Source organism: Mauremys reevesii, linkage group 2, assembly GCF_016161935.1.
Source record: "Mauremys reevesii isolate NIE-2019 linkage group 2, ASM1616193v1, whole genome shotgun sequence".
Taxonomy (NCBI): domain Eukaryota; kingdom Metazoa; phylum Chordata; order Testudines; family Geoemydidae; genus Mauremys; species Mauremys reevesii.
The window spans coordinates 118939296-118957078 of record NC_052624.1 but is presented as its reverse complement, the minus strand read 5'-3'; the positions used below and the strand labels follow the sequence as shown (position 1 = coordinate 118957078).

At 43.7% G+C, this 17783-nt stretch overlaps 1 protein-coding gene across 1 annotated transcript in view; it reads left to right on the top strand.

Moving 5' to 3' along the window:
• The window catches only part of GALNT12 (polypeptide N-acetylgalactosaminyltransferase 12), a 94038-nt gene that overhangs the window by 31835 nt on the left and 44420 nt on the right, over positions 1-17783 (top strand). Inside the window, exons 3-5 of the mRNA XM_039526911.1 lie at positions 3770-3959; positions 8151-8336; positions 8990-9107. Of these exons, the coding sequence (XP_039382845.1) occupies positions 3770-3959; positions 8151-8336; positions 8990-9107 (494 nt within the window). The remainder of the gene's footprint in view (positions 1-3769; positions 3960-8150; positions 8337-8989; positions 9108-17783) is intronic.

Sequence of the window (17783 nt, the reverse complement as noted above, 5' to 3'; positions counted from 1 at the left end):
CTCTGTAAGTTGATGCTAGCCACGGTAGTGAGGACGCACTCCGCTGACTTAATGTGCTTAATGTGGACATACACAATTGACTTTATAAAATCGAATTCTAAAAAAATGACTTCTATAAAATAGACCTAATTTTGTAGTGTAGACATACCGTCAGTGGTCTCCCGCCAGCAGCCAGGCAATGTGGAAGAGGAGGAGAAAGAAGCTAATTGATTCAAATGTAAAGGAGAGGCAAAGAGGGGGACAGAGACAGGAGCTGTGTGAGAGGGACAGGACATGGCAACAGGAGCAGAGGGGGAAAGGGACAGGGGCAGAGGGGTAGAGATTTAAAATTAAGCCTCTCTCACTGTTGGAGCAAAATGATTAAATCAATACAAACCTAATATTCTTTTTTAGGACAGTCTCCTTTTCACAGATAAATTGGTCTGCTTTTCAGCCCCTTCCTAAACTTTCACCAAAACGTTTACAGATAGAAGACAGATTACTGAAATATTGTACTATTATTCATGTAAATGGGACAATTTCTGCTATTGAACTTTTTTTTAAAAGAAAATCATATCTCCAAGTCCATTCACTTCCAGACTGCATTTTCAGCAGCTAAATTTACTTAAGGGATTGCTAAGAGTGTGTACAGGAATTATGACTTTTTAGTCTGGTTTTCCAAAATGCCCGTTCTGATTTTTGTTTGTCATCTTTCTGAAAAACCCAGAAAGTCCACTTTGAACATGTATGGAGCACTAAGCCATTTGCTGGTTAGCATAGGCGCCAACTTCCACTCTGCCCAGTGGGTGCTCGACTCCCATGCCCTCGCCCCACCCCCATTCTACCCCTTCCCCAAAGTCCTCGCTCTATGCCGCCTTTTCCCACCCCAGCCCCACCCCCTTTCCACCCCCTTCTCCCACGTCCCTGTCCCTGCCCCACCTCTTCTCCGCCTCCTCCCCTGAGCATGCCGCTTCCCTGCTCCTCCCCCTCTCTCCCGGAAAATCCTAAGCGCTGCCAAACAGGTGTTAGGTGGCTGGGGGGTGGGAAGCTCTGGGAGGGAGGGGGAGGAGCGGGGCCGCAGCACACTTGGGGCAGGGAGAAGGAGGCGAGGAGTGGGGAGCTTGGCTGCAATTTTTTCCCATGGGTGCTCCAGTCCCAGAGCACCCACGGAGTCGGTGCCTGTGCTGGTTATAGTGCCCTGATGGCACACAGTACCTAGTCAGGCATATTGCACACAAACATTGGAATAAAAGTGTAATTGCATTTTTACAGTTTCAACTGATAATCTTGATATTTCAGTGGATTGCATCTTTCAACTCATTCCAAATGAACATTAGGGAGGGAGCCTGGATTTTTATGCATATTAGTCTGCCTGAATGACTTTCAGCCTCTTGATCAAGACCTCCCCGTGAACAATTGGAGAGCTCCACTGTACACCACATGAATTTCGTTTTTGCAGTTCAAAAACCTGCTATCAGAAGCAAGTCACTCAGAGTGCTCAGGCATAGGCTGTGAGTTGTATGGGCCTGTGGTGCTCGTGCTCCACCAATATTCAGGGACATGGGTCCGGCTCCACCAATGTTTGGGCTTTATATTTGGATGGACTGGGGCCACCGCCCCGGGCCCGCGCTTTGGGGAGCCTGCGCTTCAGGGGGACGTGGGGTCCAGGGCAGCCTGGTGGGTTAGCGGGGGGCCTGGCACCAGCAGCAGAGAGTGACCCAGTCCCAGCCCGCTCCGCCCCACCTCTTCCAGCCCCTGCCCCGCCCCGCCCCCACTCCCCCCCCGGCCCACACCCTGCCTCTTCCCATCCCTGCTCAGGCTGGGGCTGGGGCGCTCTCTGCTGCCTGAAGCATGGGGCCCCCCAAAGCATGGGGCTCAGGGCGGTTGCCCTGGTCCATCGTATGGATGGGACGGCTCTGCTTGGACCCGTTCTGGGCACCACCAAAAATTATACAAACCTGGTGCCCATGTGCTTGGAATCTCCCTGGATAATTCTGAGTGTGTTTTCTACGTTGAGTTCTGGTCTGTGGCTGCTTTAGTATTGTATACAGAGCTCTTCTTTTACACTGCAAAAACAGCAGCCCCTGGGCACCTTTAGTTTACACCTGAGGGTTATAGTTGTAAAGACATTTCCGATCCTCAGCACTGCAGAGTAAAGATTTTTTTGGGGCACACCCCCTTTTTTTTCTAAAATAATATCCTTTCTTGCCTCTCCAAAATAAATGTTTTCTCCTTGCTCATATGATGTCTCAGAATTCTTTCATCATAAACTTTTAGGTGCAAATGAGATGTACATTCTCTGAGCATTTCTTTACAATAGTGCCTGGAAGTCCCCCAAAGTACTGGGGCCCTATTGTGCTAGGCATGATGCATACTCCATACAAAGACGTAGTCCTTGACCTGAAGAACTCAGTCTTGCCTGGAGTAGATATGTTACGTACCTTTTTTAAAATAGGCATTCTTCAGAGCAGAACCACACTTGAAAAGAGTGTATTTTTCAAAAAATATTTTATACCAACTACACACATACATCTTTCAATTGGAAATATAAGGTCAGGATTTTTGGTCCTGTCAAAGTCCCCTTTGCTCCATGGAAGCAGTGCAACCAGCTCCCTCAAACTTGCAACTGAGCCTTTCCCCACACATAGAGAAATCTTTGACTGGTGTAAAACTGGTACAGCTGCTTTAACACAAGATGGAACCATTTTAAATAATAATTTAAATCTTTTGTTGGTTTTGTTTGTTTGGTTGGTTTTAAATAATTGATTTAGATCAAGTTGAGGCTTTGGAAAAACCAAAAATATGGAAAATTAAGGCCCTCACTCTCCAAACCCTTCAGTAGGTACTCATGTGAGTATTCCCCCTTGATTTCAGTGGGACAGCTTGTCCTTAAGTTAAGCAAGTGCATAACTTTGCAGCATCAGGATTAAATTGTATTTTGATTAAAAAACTTTACTATTAATCGCACAAAATCTTTGTCACTTCAAAACAAAATTGTTTCAAAATTAATAAAGAAAAGCTGTTTAAACTTTCAATACATGAACAAAGTTATTGTGAATTTTTTTGTACACACAGGCCAAAATGTTCAAAATAGGATTAGGCTCCTAAAATGTGGTATTTTCAAAAGCACTATGCGATTTAAGAGTACACATCCTATTGACTTCAGGCTGCAAACCCTAATGGAGGAGAACAGCATGGGCAGAACATTTCAGTTTTCTTGACTGGTGGAAGTTCAATATATTGGAAGGTGCTGGTTGCAAATATAATATGGGCTATTTGTTTATCAATTTTATATTTGAGTTTGTGGTGTTCTCACAATAAGAATGTTACAGTATTGGGCCCATAACTTATTTTTTATAGCATAAATGACCATTTTAAGTGTGAAACTTCTTAGTAAAAAAAAAAAATGTAAAATTTGAAATGTTCCTAACAATTAGAAAACTAATTTAAAGAAACAAGTATAAATCATCCACTTCAGCCATTAAAGGCTGTAAGAAAGGAAGAAAGCTAAGAACTAGCTACATGTAAATAAAAGTCTGATTTTAAAAATTGATTTAAATAAAATCTATTTTTAACAAAATAATCATGATTTTTGTCCACCCTAGTTTTACATCGCCGGTTCCCTTGGCCTGTCCAGGTATTAGGGACATGCCAAGAGTGGGAGAAGGGCTACAGGCCAGATCGCACAGCACTGTTATCTGTGTATTACAACAGTGCTTTAAATACTATTTTTTTATAACCTACTATGTACAATAATTTTACAGTGATCTGTTCAACTTCTTTGTAATAGACCATTTAAAGAAACCTTTGGAAAACTATGTGGCTGGTTTACGCAAGGTACGTCTTATTCGTGCAAATAAAAGAGAAGGACTGGTTCGAGCTCGACTTCTGGGAGCTTCTCTTGCGAAAGGGGATGTTTTGACATTTCTTGATTGCCACTGTGAGTGTCATGAAGGGTGGCTTGAACCACTACTGGAAAGGTAAAGTTATACCAATTGTGCATTTTTTTTTTTATTATAAACTTGAGAAAAAAGAGTCATCTGTTAAATTTCCGTGTTTGTAGAGGTAATGAAAATATCGTCATTTACCAATAATTACCACAAGATGATTTCTGAGAGAATGCAAGTATTTGCTATTTGAAATGCAACAGAATGATAAATATTCAGTTTATTTAACAGCAAATTTTGTTTCTCTATAGAACAGATTAATAGCCTAGTGGAATTAGAAGTTCGAAGATCCAATTTCCTTCTTCCTAAAGGATTGAAGGATTGTTGCCAGGAAGAGGGGACAATGTTTTATATGGAACCCTGAACTTTTCACCTAATTTGGTGTTTGTGATTAGAACTGGGTAATGTTTTTTGGCCACAGCTTTTTTTACTGAAAAATGCATATTCGGGTTGACCAAACATATTGCAAATTTGTGTCAATTTTGGCAGCTTATTTCTGTTGGGGGGGGAAAAAGGGGATAAAATTCAGAAATGTCAAAATGGTGAGTTTCAAAATTTCCACCGTAAATGGTGAATCACGGCCACTGGGAGCTGTGGGCGACTGTGCAAATGTAAACAAACTGACGGCCCGCCAATGGATTAGCCTGTCAGGCTGCAGGTTGCCCACCACTGCTATAGACCAAGGGTTAGGGCACTCACTTAGGAAGGACAGACTGGGCTCAAGTCCCTGCTCCAGATCAGGAAATCAAACCTGGGTCTCCCACATCCCAGGTGAGTGCCCTAACCACTAGGCTATAAAGTATAAGGGGGAGCACTACCACTGTGACTTCTCCTCCATTTTGTGAATGCCACTGGCATTGAAGTTGCCTTCTGAATCTAACCCTTTGCTATGAATAGATAAGGCTGTAAGTGTCCAACCTGAAACCATTTTTCCCCCCCGATTGTTTGGCCTGCCAGTGAACCAAAAAATCATTTATTCGCACAGCTCTGTTGGTGACCACACTGTCAGCCTGGTAAGGGACCAAGGAACAGTTCTAGAGATAGTCAGTTCTAGACAGAGGTTCACTATTTCAGTGCAAGATACACATAAAGCAAGTTGGAAATAAGGGCAAAGAAGAACTTGCCTTTCAAGTTTTCTTTCCATATTCATATGGAATAAAGAGGACTGGGTCAGGCACTATGCAAAAGAGTTTTCAAAGGGAAAGAATTAAGATTGTGTGTACACACACTATAATTTGAGTCCTGTATACTCAGCGATGCTTTGATTTACAGCTGTCATTTGACACATATGCCATCTCCATCACAGAATGATGCAGAATCCAAGCCTTCATTTAACAGAACAAATCACGGAATACTCCATCTACATTACATTAAAACATTTGTAATACTATTTCAGCTGCATCCATATACTACACATCTACTAAATACACTTGTATATTTTTCCTAGTTTGAATGGAGCCATAGATATTCCCACAGCAGAGTTTAGCTTCTCTCGGGCTCTGTAAACGATGCCTTATCTTTTTTCTTCTTTCTGCTCTCAAAGCCACATCCAGACCCCTTCTAATGCCAGAGCTACACTTGCAAATATTTACAATGCCTACAACAGACTTTACGAAGATTGTATTGCAGATAGGAGACTATATTCAATTCTTCCCAAAGGCACCAGCTCTTGCTGAGGCTAAAGGACATGATCCAAACCCATTTAAAGTCAATAGAAAGACTCCCATTGAGTATAATGGACTTTGAAGAAGAGGCCAAAAAGTACAACTTTACAAAAAACACAAGTGAGATTTCCAAAACTGCCTTGCCCTAATGGGTTTAGGAGCATGCATCACATTGACTTTCAATAGAAACATGCTCCTAACTTCCTTAGGCATGTTTGACAGCTTCTTCCAAACTCACTGATTTTTTTTAATTGACCTGTTACAAACAACCTGTCTGATTTGTTTCCCCTAAATTTTAACCTCTGGGACAGGACCATGTATGGTAAATTCCAGACATATTAGATTAATTGTACCAGATTAAATGGAAAACAGCAGGGAAAGGTGATTAAAATAATCAGGATTTTAATATCAAGTGATTGAAGAAACAACCTTACATATGAAGAGGCAGTCTGTAAGTAGTTTAGGTAAGCCAGAAGATGGCAGTCTTAGGAAGGACTTTGGATGAATAGTCTGATTTTCTTTACTGAAAATGTAGTGAATTGCCTTCCATACAACTCTATACAAATCAGCCTAATCAGGTGATCTCAGAATCTGGATCCCTTTTGTTGAGGATGGAACATAAGTTAACTGTGTTTCTTACTTGTGTACTGAATATACTTTGGGTGATCTGGTTCAGTCTTAATTTGCAGAAAAAGCAGATTTTTTGTGTGCTTGTTTATCTGCTTTCTTTTGTAATTACACCTGTGTGGCAATTACTTTTTTTTTTTTTTTAAATATACAGCAAAATATTTCTATGATTGGATGGAAAAATGTCCAATGTTTCTTCAAGTTATGTGTGGATCCCACTGTAAGTGCACATGCACCTCATCATGTACATGAAAATAGAGCTGTTTTGAATAGCAGTGTCCATCAGGGCTGTGTATGCATCCTGTGTATGCATCCTCATACTCCCATATGAGCATGTGCCCATATAAAGGGCTGGGTGGCTTCATCCCTCTCCTGTTCTGCCTGCTAGTTCTTCACTCAGGCTAAACTTCAAAACTTTCTAAAGTTTTTGAAGCTATTCTGATCTACTGTATTTGACCACCATGAACTGATGCAACCCATTAAGACTCAAGTCTATTATTCAGACTCTGCCTCCCATACACACATCTTTGTACAGGGCTCCTTCTCGTGGCAGACTCAAAACCTGCGGGCTTCCAATCCTGTGCATCCAGCAATGGACTAATCCCTCTGAAGGATGGGCACAGTAGGTGTCTCTCTGCCTGGGGGAATTGCACATTCAGAGAAAATGCTTGGTGTGCTTGTCTTCCTCTGCTAGAATGCGTAAGACACGAAACGCAAGGCTTAATTGCCATCTGCTGGAACAGTCCATGAAGGTCTCCTCAGACCCTAAGGAAACGAGCTCTGGAATCCTGCTGGTGGACGAGCCAGCATGATCCAGCACTGCACTGAGCAAGCAGGTGAAGCCTAACACTAGCATGGAGAAGATGGTGCTGAGGAAAGATCCAGCAGGTCTCAGCAGCAGCTGAAGTCAGGTACTGAGAGGGCCACTCCAAACATGGAGGCAGAAGCTCAAGAAGGAGTGCAGTGTCCTCCCATAAGGACAAACACCGCTAAGTCTCCAGAGAGGAATCCACCAAGCCATGCAGGGTGTCAAGGCCTGGGGAGAAGCAACAACCTACAATGCAGCAACTCCTTCAGCACCAACCCCAGCTCCAGTGATGCACCCCTTAGCTTTGATCCTGGCCTGAGGAAATGGGACACGTTGAAAGACCAAACTGTCTCATCTCAGAGAATAAAAATCTGCTATAATGGTCAGGCTCTCTCACTGAACGTCAAGGCACTCTCCTTTAGGAATGTGCCAGCCAGAACGGTGTTAGACTTGCTGGAGCCCAGGGCAGAAGCTAAGGAGTGAGCCCCCACCCTGCCTCCTTTACCTGCTCACACATTGGATTTCTGCAACATTTCTGAAGCCCAGGCCCTGCTGTATGGGGCCGCCTGTGGTGTGTGGCCCTGGGCAATTGCCCTGCTTGCTATACCCCTAATGCCGGCCCTTTGTGCCAGTCTCTGAGATATGCAAGGCAGCTAAGTGAAGCAGCCCACTAAGTTTTGTTAGACATTCTGTGCTTGACATGGCAGCCAGGTTGGATGCCAAATTCAGGAGAGCAGCGCTTCAGTCACTTCTTGACAGATACAGCTGAAATGCCTCACTTCCACAGTTCAGGGAGGATACAGCTTGTCTGTCACCTATAGAGGGATTGTCCACACTAGGAGACACAGGGCCCAAGTGCAGCCCTGATGGACACGGCTAGCAAAAAAACTCTGGTCTTGTGTGCATGAGGTACACATGCACCTACAGCGGGATCCACACTCACTACAATATCTCGAAGAAGCACACCTACTGTAAGTAACTGTTCGTTACTTGTATCCCAATATATGTAAAATGGGGGTAAAAACTTTACTTTTGTATTAATAAACCCTTTCTTTAGTCCTGCCATTTCTAGTTTCTGCTAGTGTCAACAAAAATATATTTTTTTTCTTTCTTAAAATAATTTAGAATTGGGGAAGATGAGTCAGCAGTTGTGTGTCCTGTGATCGATGTGATTGACTGGAATACATTCGAGTACTTGGGAAATGCTGGGGAACCACAGATTGGAGGGTTTGACTGGAGACTCGTCTTCACTTGGCATGTTATCCCAGAGAGGGAGCGAAAACGAAGACAGTCCAAAACTGATGTAATCAGGTGAGTATTATTTTGCTGTATCTTCATTTTAAATGTCAAATTTTATAAAATTTACAAATTTTAACTTCAGCTGAAGAGAAATAAAAGAATTTGTATAACTGAGCACTTAGCATTCAGCACTGAAACTGAAAGTACAGAGTTTTAAAAAAATTGTTCTTTTTTTAATGTAGTTCCAGTCATCATGCTTTTGGCAAAATTTTGCTTTTAAAAAAGAAATCTGCATTACTTTTGCTATGTAAATTGTCATGAATGCATTTACTTTGGGGCTTAATCCATTGAAGTCTGAGAATTTTGTCATTGACTTCAGTGGGAGCAAGATTAAGCCCCTATTTTGTTGAAGGCAAGAGGCATGTGTTTTCATTCATTTCAAAGCAACTTGTACCTGTGGTGACACTAAAATATACCTTGGTTTATCTTATTATATTTACTTCCGCAGAATTTTTTTCGCAAGTCCATTCTTAATGCATTTCAGAAACTCTGTTCCAATACAATTTTATTAGCAAATAAAGCTTAAGTGTTATATCACTAGGATACTTATCTGATGTGTATTGTTACTTTGTAACTAGAGAACAATTAAGAAAATAGTAGATGTATGTGTAGATTCCTCCCCCCCATCCCCATACCTAATCCAGAATTATTTTTCTCTTGCATAGGTCTCCAACTATGGCTGGTGGATTGTTTGCTGTCAGCAAGAAATATTTTGACTATCTTGGCTCCTATGACACAGGAATGGAAGTATGGGGAGGAGAAAACCTTGAATTCTCATTTAGGGTAAGTGACACAATCAGCAATTTTGTTGGAGGATAAAAATTGGCTTTATCTTACATTTGCTTCTTTACATCTTCTGCACAGGGAGGGAGGTTTAACATAGAGCTGTGTAAAAGTGACAGTGTTTGCACAGAGATTTCCAAGTTTGTTTCCATCATTCTCATGCTCCAGAAATTATACTTACCCCCACAGTGTTCATTTTGGAAGCAAAATGTGCAGAAATGTACTTTTATTCAGAATTTCAGCATGAAATTTTGAGAAGTGGGCTGATGGCAATCTTTGAAATTTGCCTTTGGTGGACTGTGAAGTAAGGAGAGAGGATGGGAGGAAAGAGAGAAGTTTATAGCTATACAGTAACTCCTCACTTAACGTTGTAGGTATGTTCCTGAGAAATGCAACTTTAAGTGAAACAATGTTAAATGAATCCAATTGTTCCATAAGATTTAATGTAAATGCAGGAGGTTAGGTTCCAAGGAAATATTTTGGGGCAGACAAAAGGTATTATACTGTCTACTGTACTGTACTGTGGTTGGGAAGTTCCCTTGGCTTACCCGACACAGGCATAGCCCGCTGCAGGCAAGGACGCTAGGAAGCACCTTTGCAGCAGCTGCAGCTTCATTTAACATTGTCCCACTTAACATTGTTTCAGTGTTATGTCCCTGCTCAATTAGGGAACATGCTCGTTTAAAGTTGTGCAATGTTCCCTTATAACGTCGTTTGGCTGCCTATTGTAAGATTCTGTGGAAGAGCAGCGACTTTACAAGAGAGCATTGCACAAGTTCTGCTTCTCCACCTCCTCCCCCTCCCTCCCAGCGCTTCTGTTTGGCGGCACTTAGGACTTTCTGGGAGGAAGGGGTAGGAGCAGGGAAGCGCTGCATCTCTACTCCTCCCCCTCCCTCCCAGAAAGTTCTAAGCACCGCCAAACAGAAGCGCTGGGGAGGAGGCGGAGAAGCGAACTTGTGCAATGCTCTCTTGTAAAGTCGCTGCTCTTCCGCAGAATCTTACAAGGAGGCAGCCAAATGACGTTATAAGGGAGCATTGCACAACTTTAAACGAGCATGTTCCCTAATTGAGCAGGGACGTAACGTTGAAACAACATTAAGTGGGACAACGTTAAATGAGGAGTTACTGTATTGACCCATACCTGGAACTTCTATAGTGGTTGGAGTGAGAGGGAGAGTGGGAGGAGAGAAAGATACAGCAGCTACTGATAGAGCAGAGGCCAGACTGTGCTCCTTCAATGCTTTACCCAGTTTGACTTTAGGAATAGATTGGGGGCAACAACAGCAAACCCCTTGCGAAGTTGGTGAAAAGGGATGATCTACATCCCTCCACAGCAATAAGTTGAGACGACTGACAAGAGGGCTCACTTAAAGAGCCCCCACAAAGCAGTGTACTATGCAACAGGATGATGGTTGTGCAGTTCAAAGGGAGAACTGCCATGCATCAACGTAGTAGCAGCTTATGGGTGAGTGGGTCTGGCTAGTTTCTCCAGGGATAGCACTCGGAGAACAATCAAGGTAGATGGTTATGCTAGAATGGGAAGGGTTCTTGGCACAGAAGGAGGGAGGAGATACAGGCCAACACATTTTGATGGCAAAAGGGCTTCTTGTCCTCTACTTTTTTGGTGATTACTGGTACTGCTGCAGTTTTCCAGGTGAGCACAGGCTGCTCATGCTTTGCCCTGTGTGGTCCTCCTTTTGCTAGAGATGCAGTGTTAAGTTGTAGCCCAACTTAAGGTAGCCTTATCAGCTTGTGTGGGCTTCAGAACTGGGTACTTGGGAGTTTATTGTTTTTGCTCATCACCAGAAAAGACTTTTGACAATATTGATATCTCTGTGGTAAATCACTCTTTTTTGTTGCATAGCTTGTCTTAGAATTGATTACTCATGGGTTAATGCCCTCCATCTGTGGAATCTGGAGATGGTCCATTATTGTTGCTGGAACCTCCAGGACTAAGTTCCACCCTTCAATTTAGGCCACCAGGTATTCTGCTTCTGGCAGTGGAACAAGTTCATGGTTCAGTTTGTCCTGTTTTGTTTTAAAACCTTTTTATTTTTATTCATTTTTGTGCAGTGGTGACTTACAATCTTCCTCTTCGGTTTCCTCCTCCTCGGGATTAGGTTTCAACCACCTTGTCACTGCAGCGCCCTCCTGCCAGCCTCTTCTGTCCCCACTCAGACATGGCTGAGCTGTCCTGCAAACACATGGCTTACATCTAATGTGAGGCAGCACTTACAGGCTCTGCAGCAAGAGAAATATGCCCTGCGTGTTCCCAGGGCCAGGGACTCGGAGTCAGACTGGCATGTCAGGTCCCTGCCCTGCCAAGTCATGACCTCAAAGCACAAAAGCTCACTTGGGGTTTCTGAGCTTTGGGAAGAGAACCTAAGGGCAAGGGGAAAGCTATCTGGCCAGCTTAGTGGGCAAGTCCTACAAAAGAGCTGGGCTGGAGGCGGAAAAACCCTGAAAGGATCCAGATACTGAAGAAGGTCCTCTGCTCCTTGGGGAAAGCTCCCAGCTCCCCTTCCTCCCACTACAAATTGGAGGAGTTTCATTATACTCAGGATAAGTGCTGCAAACCCTGGAGATTCCCAAAAGGCAAAAAGCAAGTGGGGTGATAATCAGGGGTTTAACCCCCTCTCCTTTACCTTCTCCCACTGATAGTGTGTTTGCTGGGGCTCTTCTCCTAAACAGATGCCATCTCGCAAGGCTCTGTACCATGCTCACCGCCCCCTATCCCCTTGCAGCATATCTGGGCATGTGCAAAAGACTATCCCTCCTGTGCAACCTTCCCTCAGGAATTGGGCCTGGCTGGCTCCCAGCCCAGGGACCCTTGCTCTGCCAGGGACGGGGCTAAGAGTCAGGCAGCAGTGGAATGGGATTTGTGCCTTGTGATCATCAGCCAGCCCTCGTTCTGCCAGGGACAGAGGCCTCCCTTTCTTCACCTCTTCCCTGCTCCAAGGCTGGCTCCACACACAGGCCTTCGGAGCACTAAGCAGTCTATGCCCAGATGCAGGCACTTGCCAATTTCACTCTCCGCAAAGCTGCATCATAGGATTACAGGGAGGTAAGTGAGAATTCCCTTCTCATGATCAGATGATCCTGACTGAGGAAAGCCCTGAGTGGTACTAGGTTGCTCCTACAGCACTTACCAGGGTGCTAGCCACCCTGGGGGAGCAGGTAGACAGCCTTTCAGCTCCCATGGACATTTTCACAACTGAGGTATGTGTACCAGTACCCTCCTCTGTTATGTTGTTCCCAGGCCAGAGTGAACATTGTACTACCTTCCCCCTGTAAACAGTCAGGAGAAGAAATACTACACGTGCATCACAAAAAATAAAAAAAACACCTGCTGGAATTTTCCAGGACAGTACAGCAGTGTCTTGCAAGTAACCCATTAATATTAATAAAACATCTTCCCTTTCAAGCTTTATTAGATACATGGTTTACCATTGATGCCTCCTTTGAGGGCATCATAAGACCCAAATGGGGACATCTGATTTAAACCAAATGTTAAACCAGGAATAGGCAGCCTATGGCATGCATGCCGAAGGTAGCATGCGAGGTGATTTTTAGTGGCACTCACACTGCCTGGGTCCTAGCCACCAGTCCAGCGGGCTCTGCATTTTAATTTAATTTTAAATGAAGCTTCTTAAACATTTTAAAAACCTTATTTACTTTACATACAACAATAGTTTAGTTATATATTATAGACTTATAGAAAGAGACCTTCTAAACACGTTAAAATGTATTACTGGCACACAAAACCTTAAATTAGAGTGAATAAATGAAGACTCAGCACACCACTTCTGAAAGGTTGCCGACCTCTGTGTTTAAACTAACACATTTGTATATAAACAAAGAAATTTCATACATTTTGGGAGTCTAAAGGTGCAGCAGTAGCTGTACCAGTGAAAGACATAATCACAGCACCTGAAGGGGACTTTCTTCCAAAAAAACTCATAGACTTTAGAGGTGGCACACAGCACAGCAATTTCAAAGTCTCAGCAATAGCCTTTCAAACCAAAGGATTTTCATGTATTTAGTAAGGAAAGCCTACTGTGCGGCAAATAAGTGGCTCATTTTCTAAAGGAGTGATCCTTGCTTGGATTGGGACATCTTGGGTTCTGTCTTGGTCAAGGTATGATTTGTGACAAGCAATGGTTCTAACTTGGCGGTTGCAAGGAAGCCATGTTATATCCACAAATAGCCATTGTTCATTCTAAATGTATATCTTGTGCAAATTTGCAGGTGAAGAGCTATTGGGGGGGGGGGGGGGCGGAATCAGAGAAACTAGTAGCTGAGCTTGAAAAGAGGCCTCAGCCCTCACTGTCGAAGCCACCATAGCAATCTGTTGTTGGCTACAAACAACAGCGGTATCCAAGAAGGGATTGTTACCCTCGCAGAGGGGAAAATCTGGAGCAGAAACTTACAAAGCAACCTAGAAAAACTGTCTTCCAAACCACCAAAATCCTCATTATGGAAAGACAAAGATCATTTGTGTACAAGAGTTCACATTTCCTGTACAAGATTCTTCCTTCTGATCCACCCTCATAACCTAGATCCATAAGTGGCTGGTTGTAGTCACAGCAAGGCACAGGTTGCATGTTATGCACCTATACCCATGCACTGACAACATGCCAGTCAGTACTGTGCCCAGAGAAACAGACCCATTCCGAAATGAACAGCTGCTGGAAAGGATTCATAGCCACCAGTTCTTCAAAATCCAGAGGCGCTTTTGATCACAATGCAGAGAATTGCTCATCCGGAGCTCAAAACAGACATGGCTCTGGCTGTAATTTTACCACAATGATCAAGATATGCAAAGATCCAAAATTTCATTGCAACAAACATTTCCTGCGGGATCCTTAGTAGCCAATTATCTCCAATGATTAGGATTCCTAGTGCCATGCATCAGCTTCAGCCCCTGGATTTCTCAAAATGCACCTGCAAAAATTATTTCTGAGGAATAGAATCATGCACTTGATGCAATGTAAAATTAGGTGTCATCCTCACATCACAGCTGAATGCCTCTTTGTGGGGAGGTAAGGTAAGTACATACAACATGCTGAAAGCCAACCCAACTTTCACTCTAGACCTTTGCATGCTCTCTATGGCAGCAAGCATACTTGGAAAACAAATTTCCAAAATCTCATAGTATACGTCCTTTTAGTTTTTCAACACCTCTATCAGGGTGTGTCTTTAAAAACAAAAAGGAGAAAACGCCACAAACATAGCCATAGGGGGTCAGGTTCTGTCCGTAACAGTGACTAGTACCAACTATATGGTGTAAAAAACCATACAGTGAGCAATTATGGTAGTTGCAGAGGAAGTCTCCAACTTCCTGGTTGAGATTGGCTTATGATTGGGGCATGAGTGTTGATATCCTTTCTGAAACCAGAAAGTAAACAAAGGTCAAAGCTTCTCCATGCCAATGGAAATAGTTCCTGAGTAAAGAAGAATCTGCTACTTTCAAGATATGTAAAGGATATGGCAAAGAGGAAAAGGGAGAGTAGTAGTTTTCCTCCTAGTCCTCCACTGGCCCAGAAGGAACTTTGCACTTGCTAGATAGTCAAGGACTCCACATTGTACCTGCCGAAAACACCAGAGCTCTTGAAGCAGAGATTCCTTCATTCAGACTGTGAACACCTAGAACTAACCGCCTGGGTATCAGAAGAGAAGTGTAGTTCAGCATGGATCCTCCATTCTCCCTTGGAAATTCTGGAATAGGCTTCCAAGGCAGGGATATAGAATCTCCATCACTGGAGGCTTTTAAGAACAAGTTGGGCAAACACCTGTCAGGGATGGTCTAAGTTTACATGGTCCTGCCTCAGGGCAGGAGGCTGGACTTGATGACCTCTTGAGGTCCTTCCAACCTTACATTTCTATGATTCTGTGACTAACTTCTGATACAGGTTGGTATCCTGGTTGAGTTCTGTCTGGATATTTCACTCATTGATCTAGTCAAAATAACATTTCTAGTGTGAGGGGAAACAAAGCTCTTTGGGGGCAGCAGCTGCATCGGTTCAATACGCAGCCTAATAGGGCCCTAACCTCTCGTAGCTTATTGTAATACAAATATTATAATAATCCCAAAGCTCTGGTGATCTCAGCTACACTAGTGTTTTTCCAGGAGGTTTGGTTTGCGTCCTATAACCAGGCACCTTAGAAACATGAATACCAGCCATAGTGGCATTTTATAGCCAGGCACATCAGAACTTCTATTTGAGTATCAGATGCCAAGTTTAACAACAGTGACAAATTAGACAAGCATGTGGCTGGTCTTTCTAGTGCCCATTACCTCTGGAAGGCAAGTTTTAGAATTTGTTCCCACATCCTACAAGAACCACACTGCCTTGAGGAAAGGGTTATTCTTATAGCTCCAGAAATCTCTCTCTTCAAAGTATGTTCCTCTTTTTCACAATTCCTGGGAAACAATTCTCCCATCACTATGTTCTAACCCCTTGAAGGTTGTGGCATAAATGGCCTAGAGCTCTAAAGATATATTTCAAGCATATGGAGTACATACACCAGTTGTACCCTGTTCATCTTATTCTCTCCCAAATGCCAAGGCCAACGGCCTCTAGGTTGCTGTAGGCAAGATGTAAAAATTCTGCACCAGTTGCCATGCTAGACATCTGGGAAACAATTCACAGCAGTCCCCTTAGGCACTGAGGGAAAAGTGTATGAGTCTCCTCTGTAGAAGATTTGCAAAGTAAGTTTCCATTCCTCTGCAGAGGCGTTCTTTAGTAAGAAGGGGCTACTGGATTGGTTCCCACACTGGATTGGTTCCCACACAATTCCTTATTTTATAATACTCTTGTTTTATATGGGGAGAACTTCCATTCCTGCCAGTTACTGTACTATGATGATTAAACTCTTCTTATCCTTTCCCTCCCTATGTCAGGTATTTACCGATCGCTACATCCCATGAGTAATGAATGAGAAGAGAAGCTGTGTAGCCAAATGAGAATTTTCATACCAGATAATTTTATTTTATTTCTGTCAGCACCTTCTCTCCAAATTTAACCCAACCTGGTAGTCTGGTAAATGAGCAGAATATAAATTGAAAATTTTCTCTAAAGGGAGGCTTAGACATATATTGGCTTAAAGTTAATTTAATACATTATACCAAGTTGCCTTACCACTAAGGTAAGGCTGGAGTGTTTCTACAGCTGGCCCAATTTGAGGGTGGAGCTTAGTCCTGAGGCCTCCAGTTGCAACAATATTGGATCACCTCCAAATTCCATAGCTGGTGGGGGCATTAACCCTTTCATAATGAATTCAGAGAGATCCTCTGAGAGAGAAGGAAAAAGGAGCAAGTAAGAAATGTATTATTTTTTCCCCTCTTACCCTCTGACAGTGGATTTAAGTAATAGACAGTTTTATGGTGACATCTACTGAAGCAAGGAGGCAGAGAGTTCTGTAAGTCTGCTGAGGACTGGAGTGTCTTTCTACAGTTTTCTTTGCCTCCTAACTTTGGAAAAAAGGAATTTTCACTATTGCTCTCTCCTTCTGCCTGTTTCTGTAGTGCAGGGACCAAGAGGACAGGACAAGAATGAAGAAGGGGATTAAAAAGAAAAGGACAGAAGAAGTCTGATGGGCTTTGATTGAACGGAGAGGATGGAAGGCAATCTTCCAAACCCTGTGGCCAAGCACCCCACCTTCTCAGTCAGGGCCAGCCATTGTCTGATGTCACGACTCCTTCCTCTGCATAAAGGTGGAGTGAGGAATGGGTCATCTGCAGGCAGAAATTGCATTGTTCACATGGGGAATACAAGAGTTCTCCAGCTCGATGGTTAGAATTGCATGAGGGCAGGGAAACACCAGAGGGCCCTGTGCCAAGTTGTACCTCGAGGGAGCCCCTTTTGAATGAGGTTGGGTGCCTCTCTCATCCCAAGGTATCCTTTCCTGGATATTGGCATTACTGTAGAGCCAGTTTGGAGTTTGAGGTGTGGTCCTCTGGCTGTTTGTCTGAGGGAGGATGTCCCCTTCTGGGAAGGTATAAAGCATTTCAAACAAAAATAGCCCTGAACCCCATAAAATGGTCCAGGCTCACCCTGTGGTTTCCTGCAAGACAAAAGATAAGTAGTCTCTGCAAAGGGGGCCTGGACTCCTAATTCCATGTGTCCAAAGGACCCAAGCTGAGCTACCTGAAGTTCCTAAAAGGGAAAACAAAACAAAGATGGTCCATCTACTCTTCCGCATTTTTCCTGATAAGCAGCCCCTGCTCCATGGGGCCTGGGAGCTCTGTGTTCTAGCTCTGCTCACCTCAGAGTGCCACCCTGGACTGGACTTGGATCCTCCCTTTTAAGGACCCACTGCTCTCCAGGTGCAACAGGCCTCACAGATGCACCAGGTTGAGGCTGATTGTGTCCAAAGAATGTCTTTAACATCTTCTTGACTGGAGTGCAGGAATCTGCCCACCACAGTCTCCAACAGGCCGAATCTGGAGCAGCAGAAATTCCTGCAGGACCTGAAAGAACAGGAGCAGAAAGGGGATCTCCCAGGGTGGGGCACAGAAGGCAGCTGGGGACAGAAGAAATACCCCTCAGAGAAGGATTTACCAGAATTGGGAGCAGAAGGAGACCTCCAGTTCTGGAGCTCATGGCTCTATAGAGGCAGAGAAAGGTAAAGAGGAGAGCAGGGCTGCAAGCTTGGACCCCCAACTCCTATGCC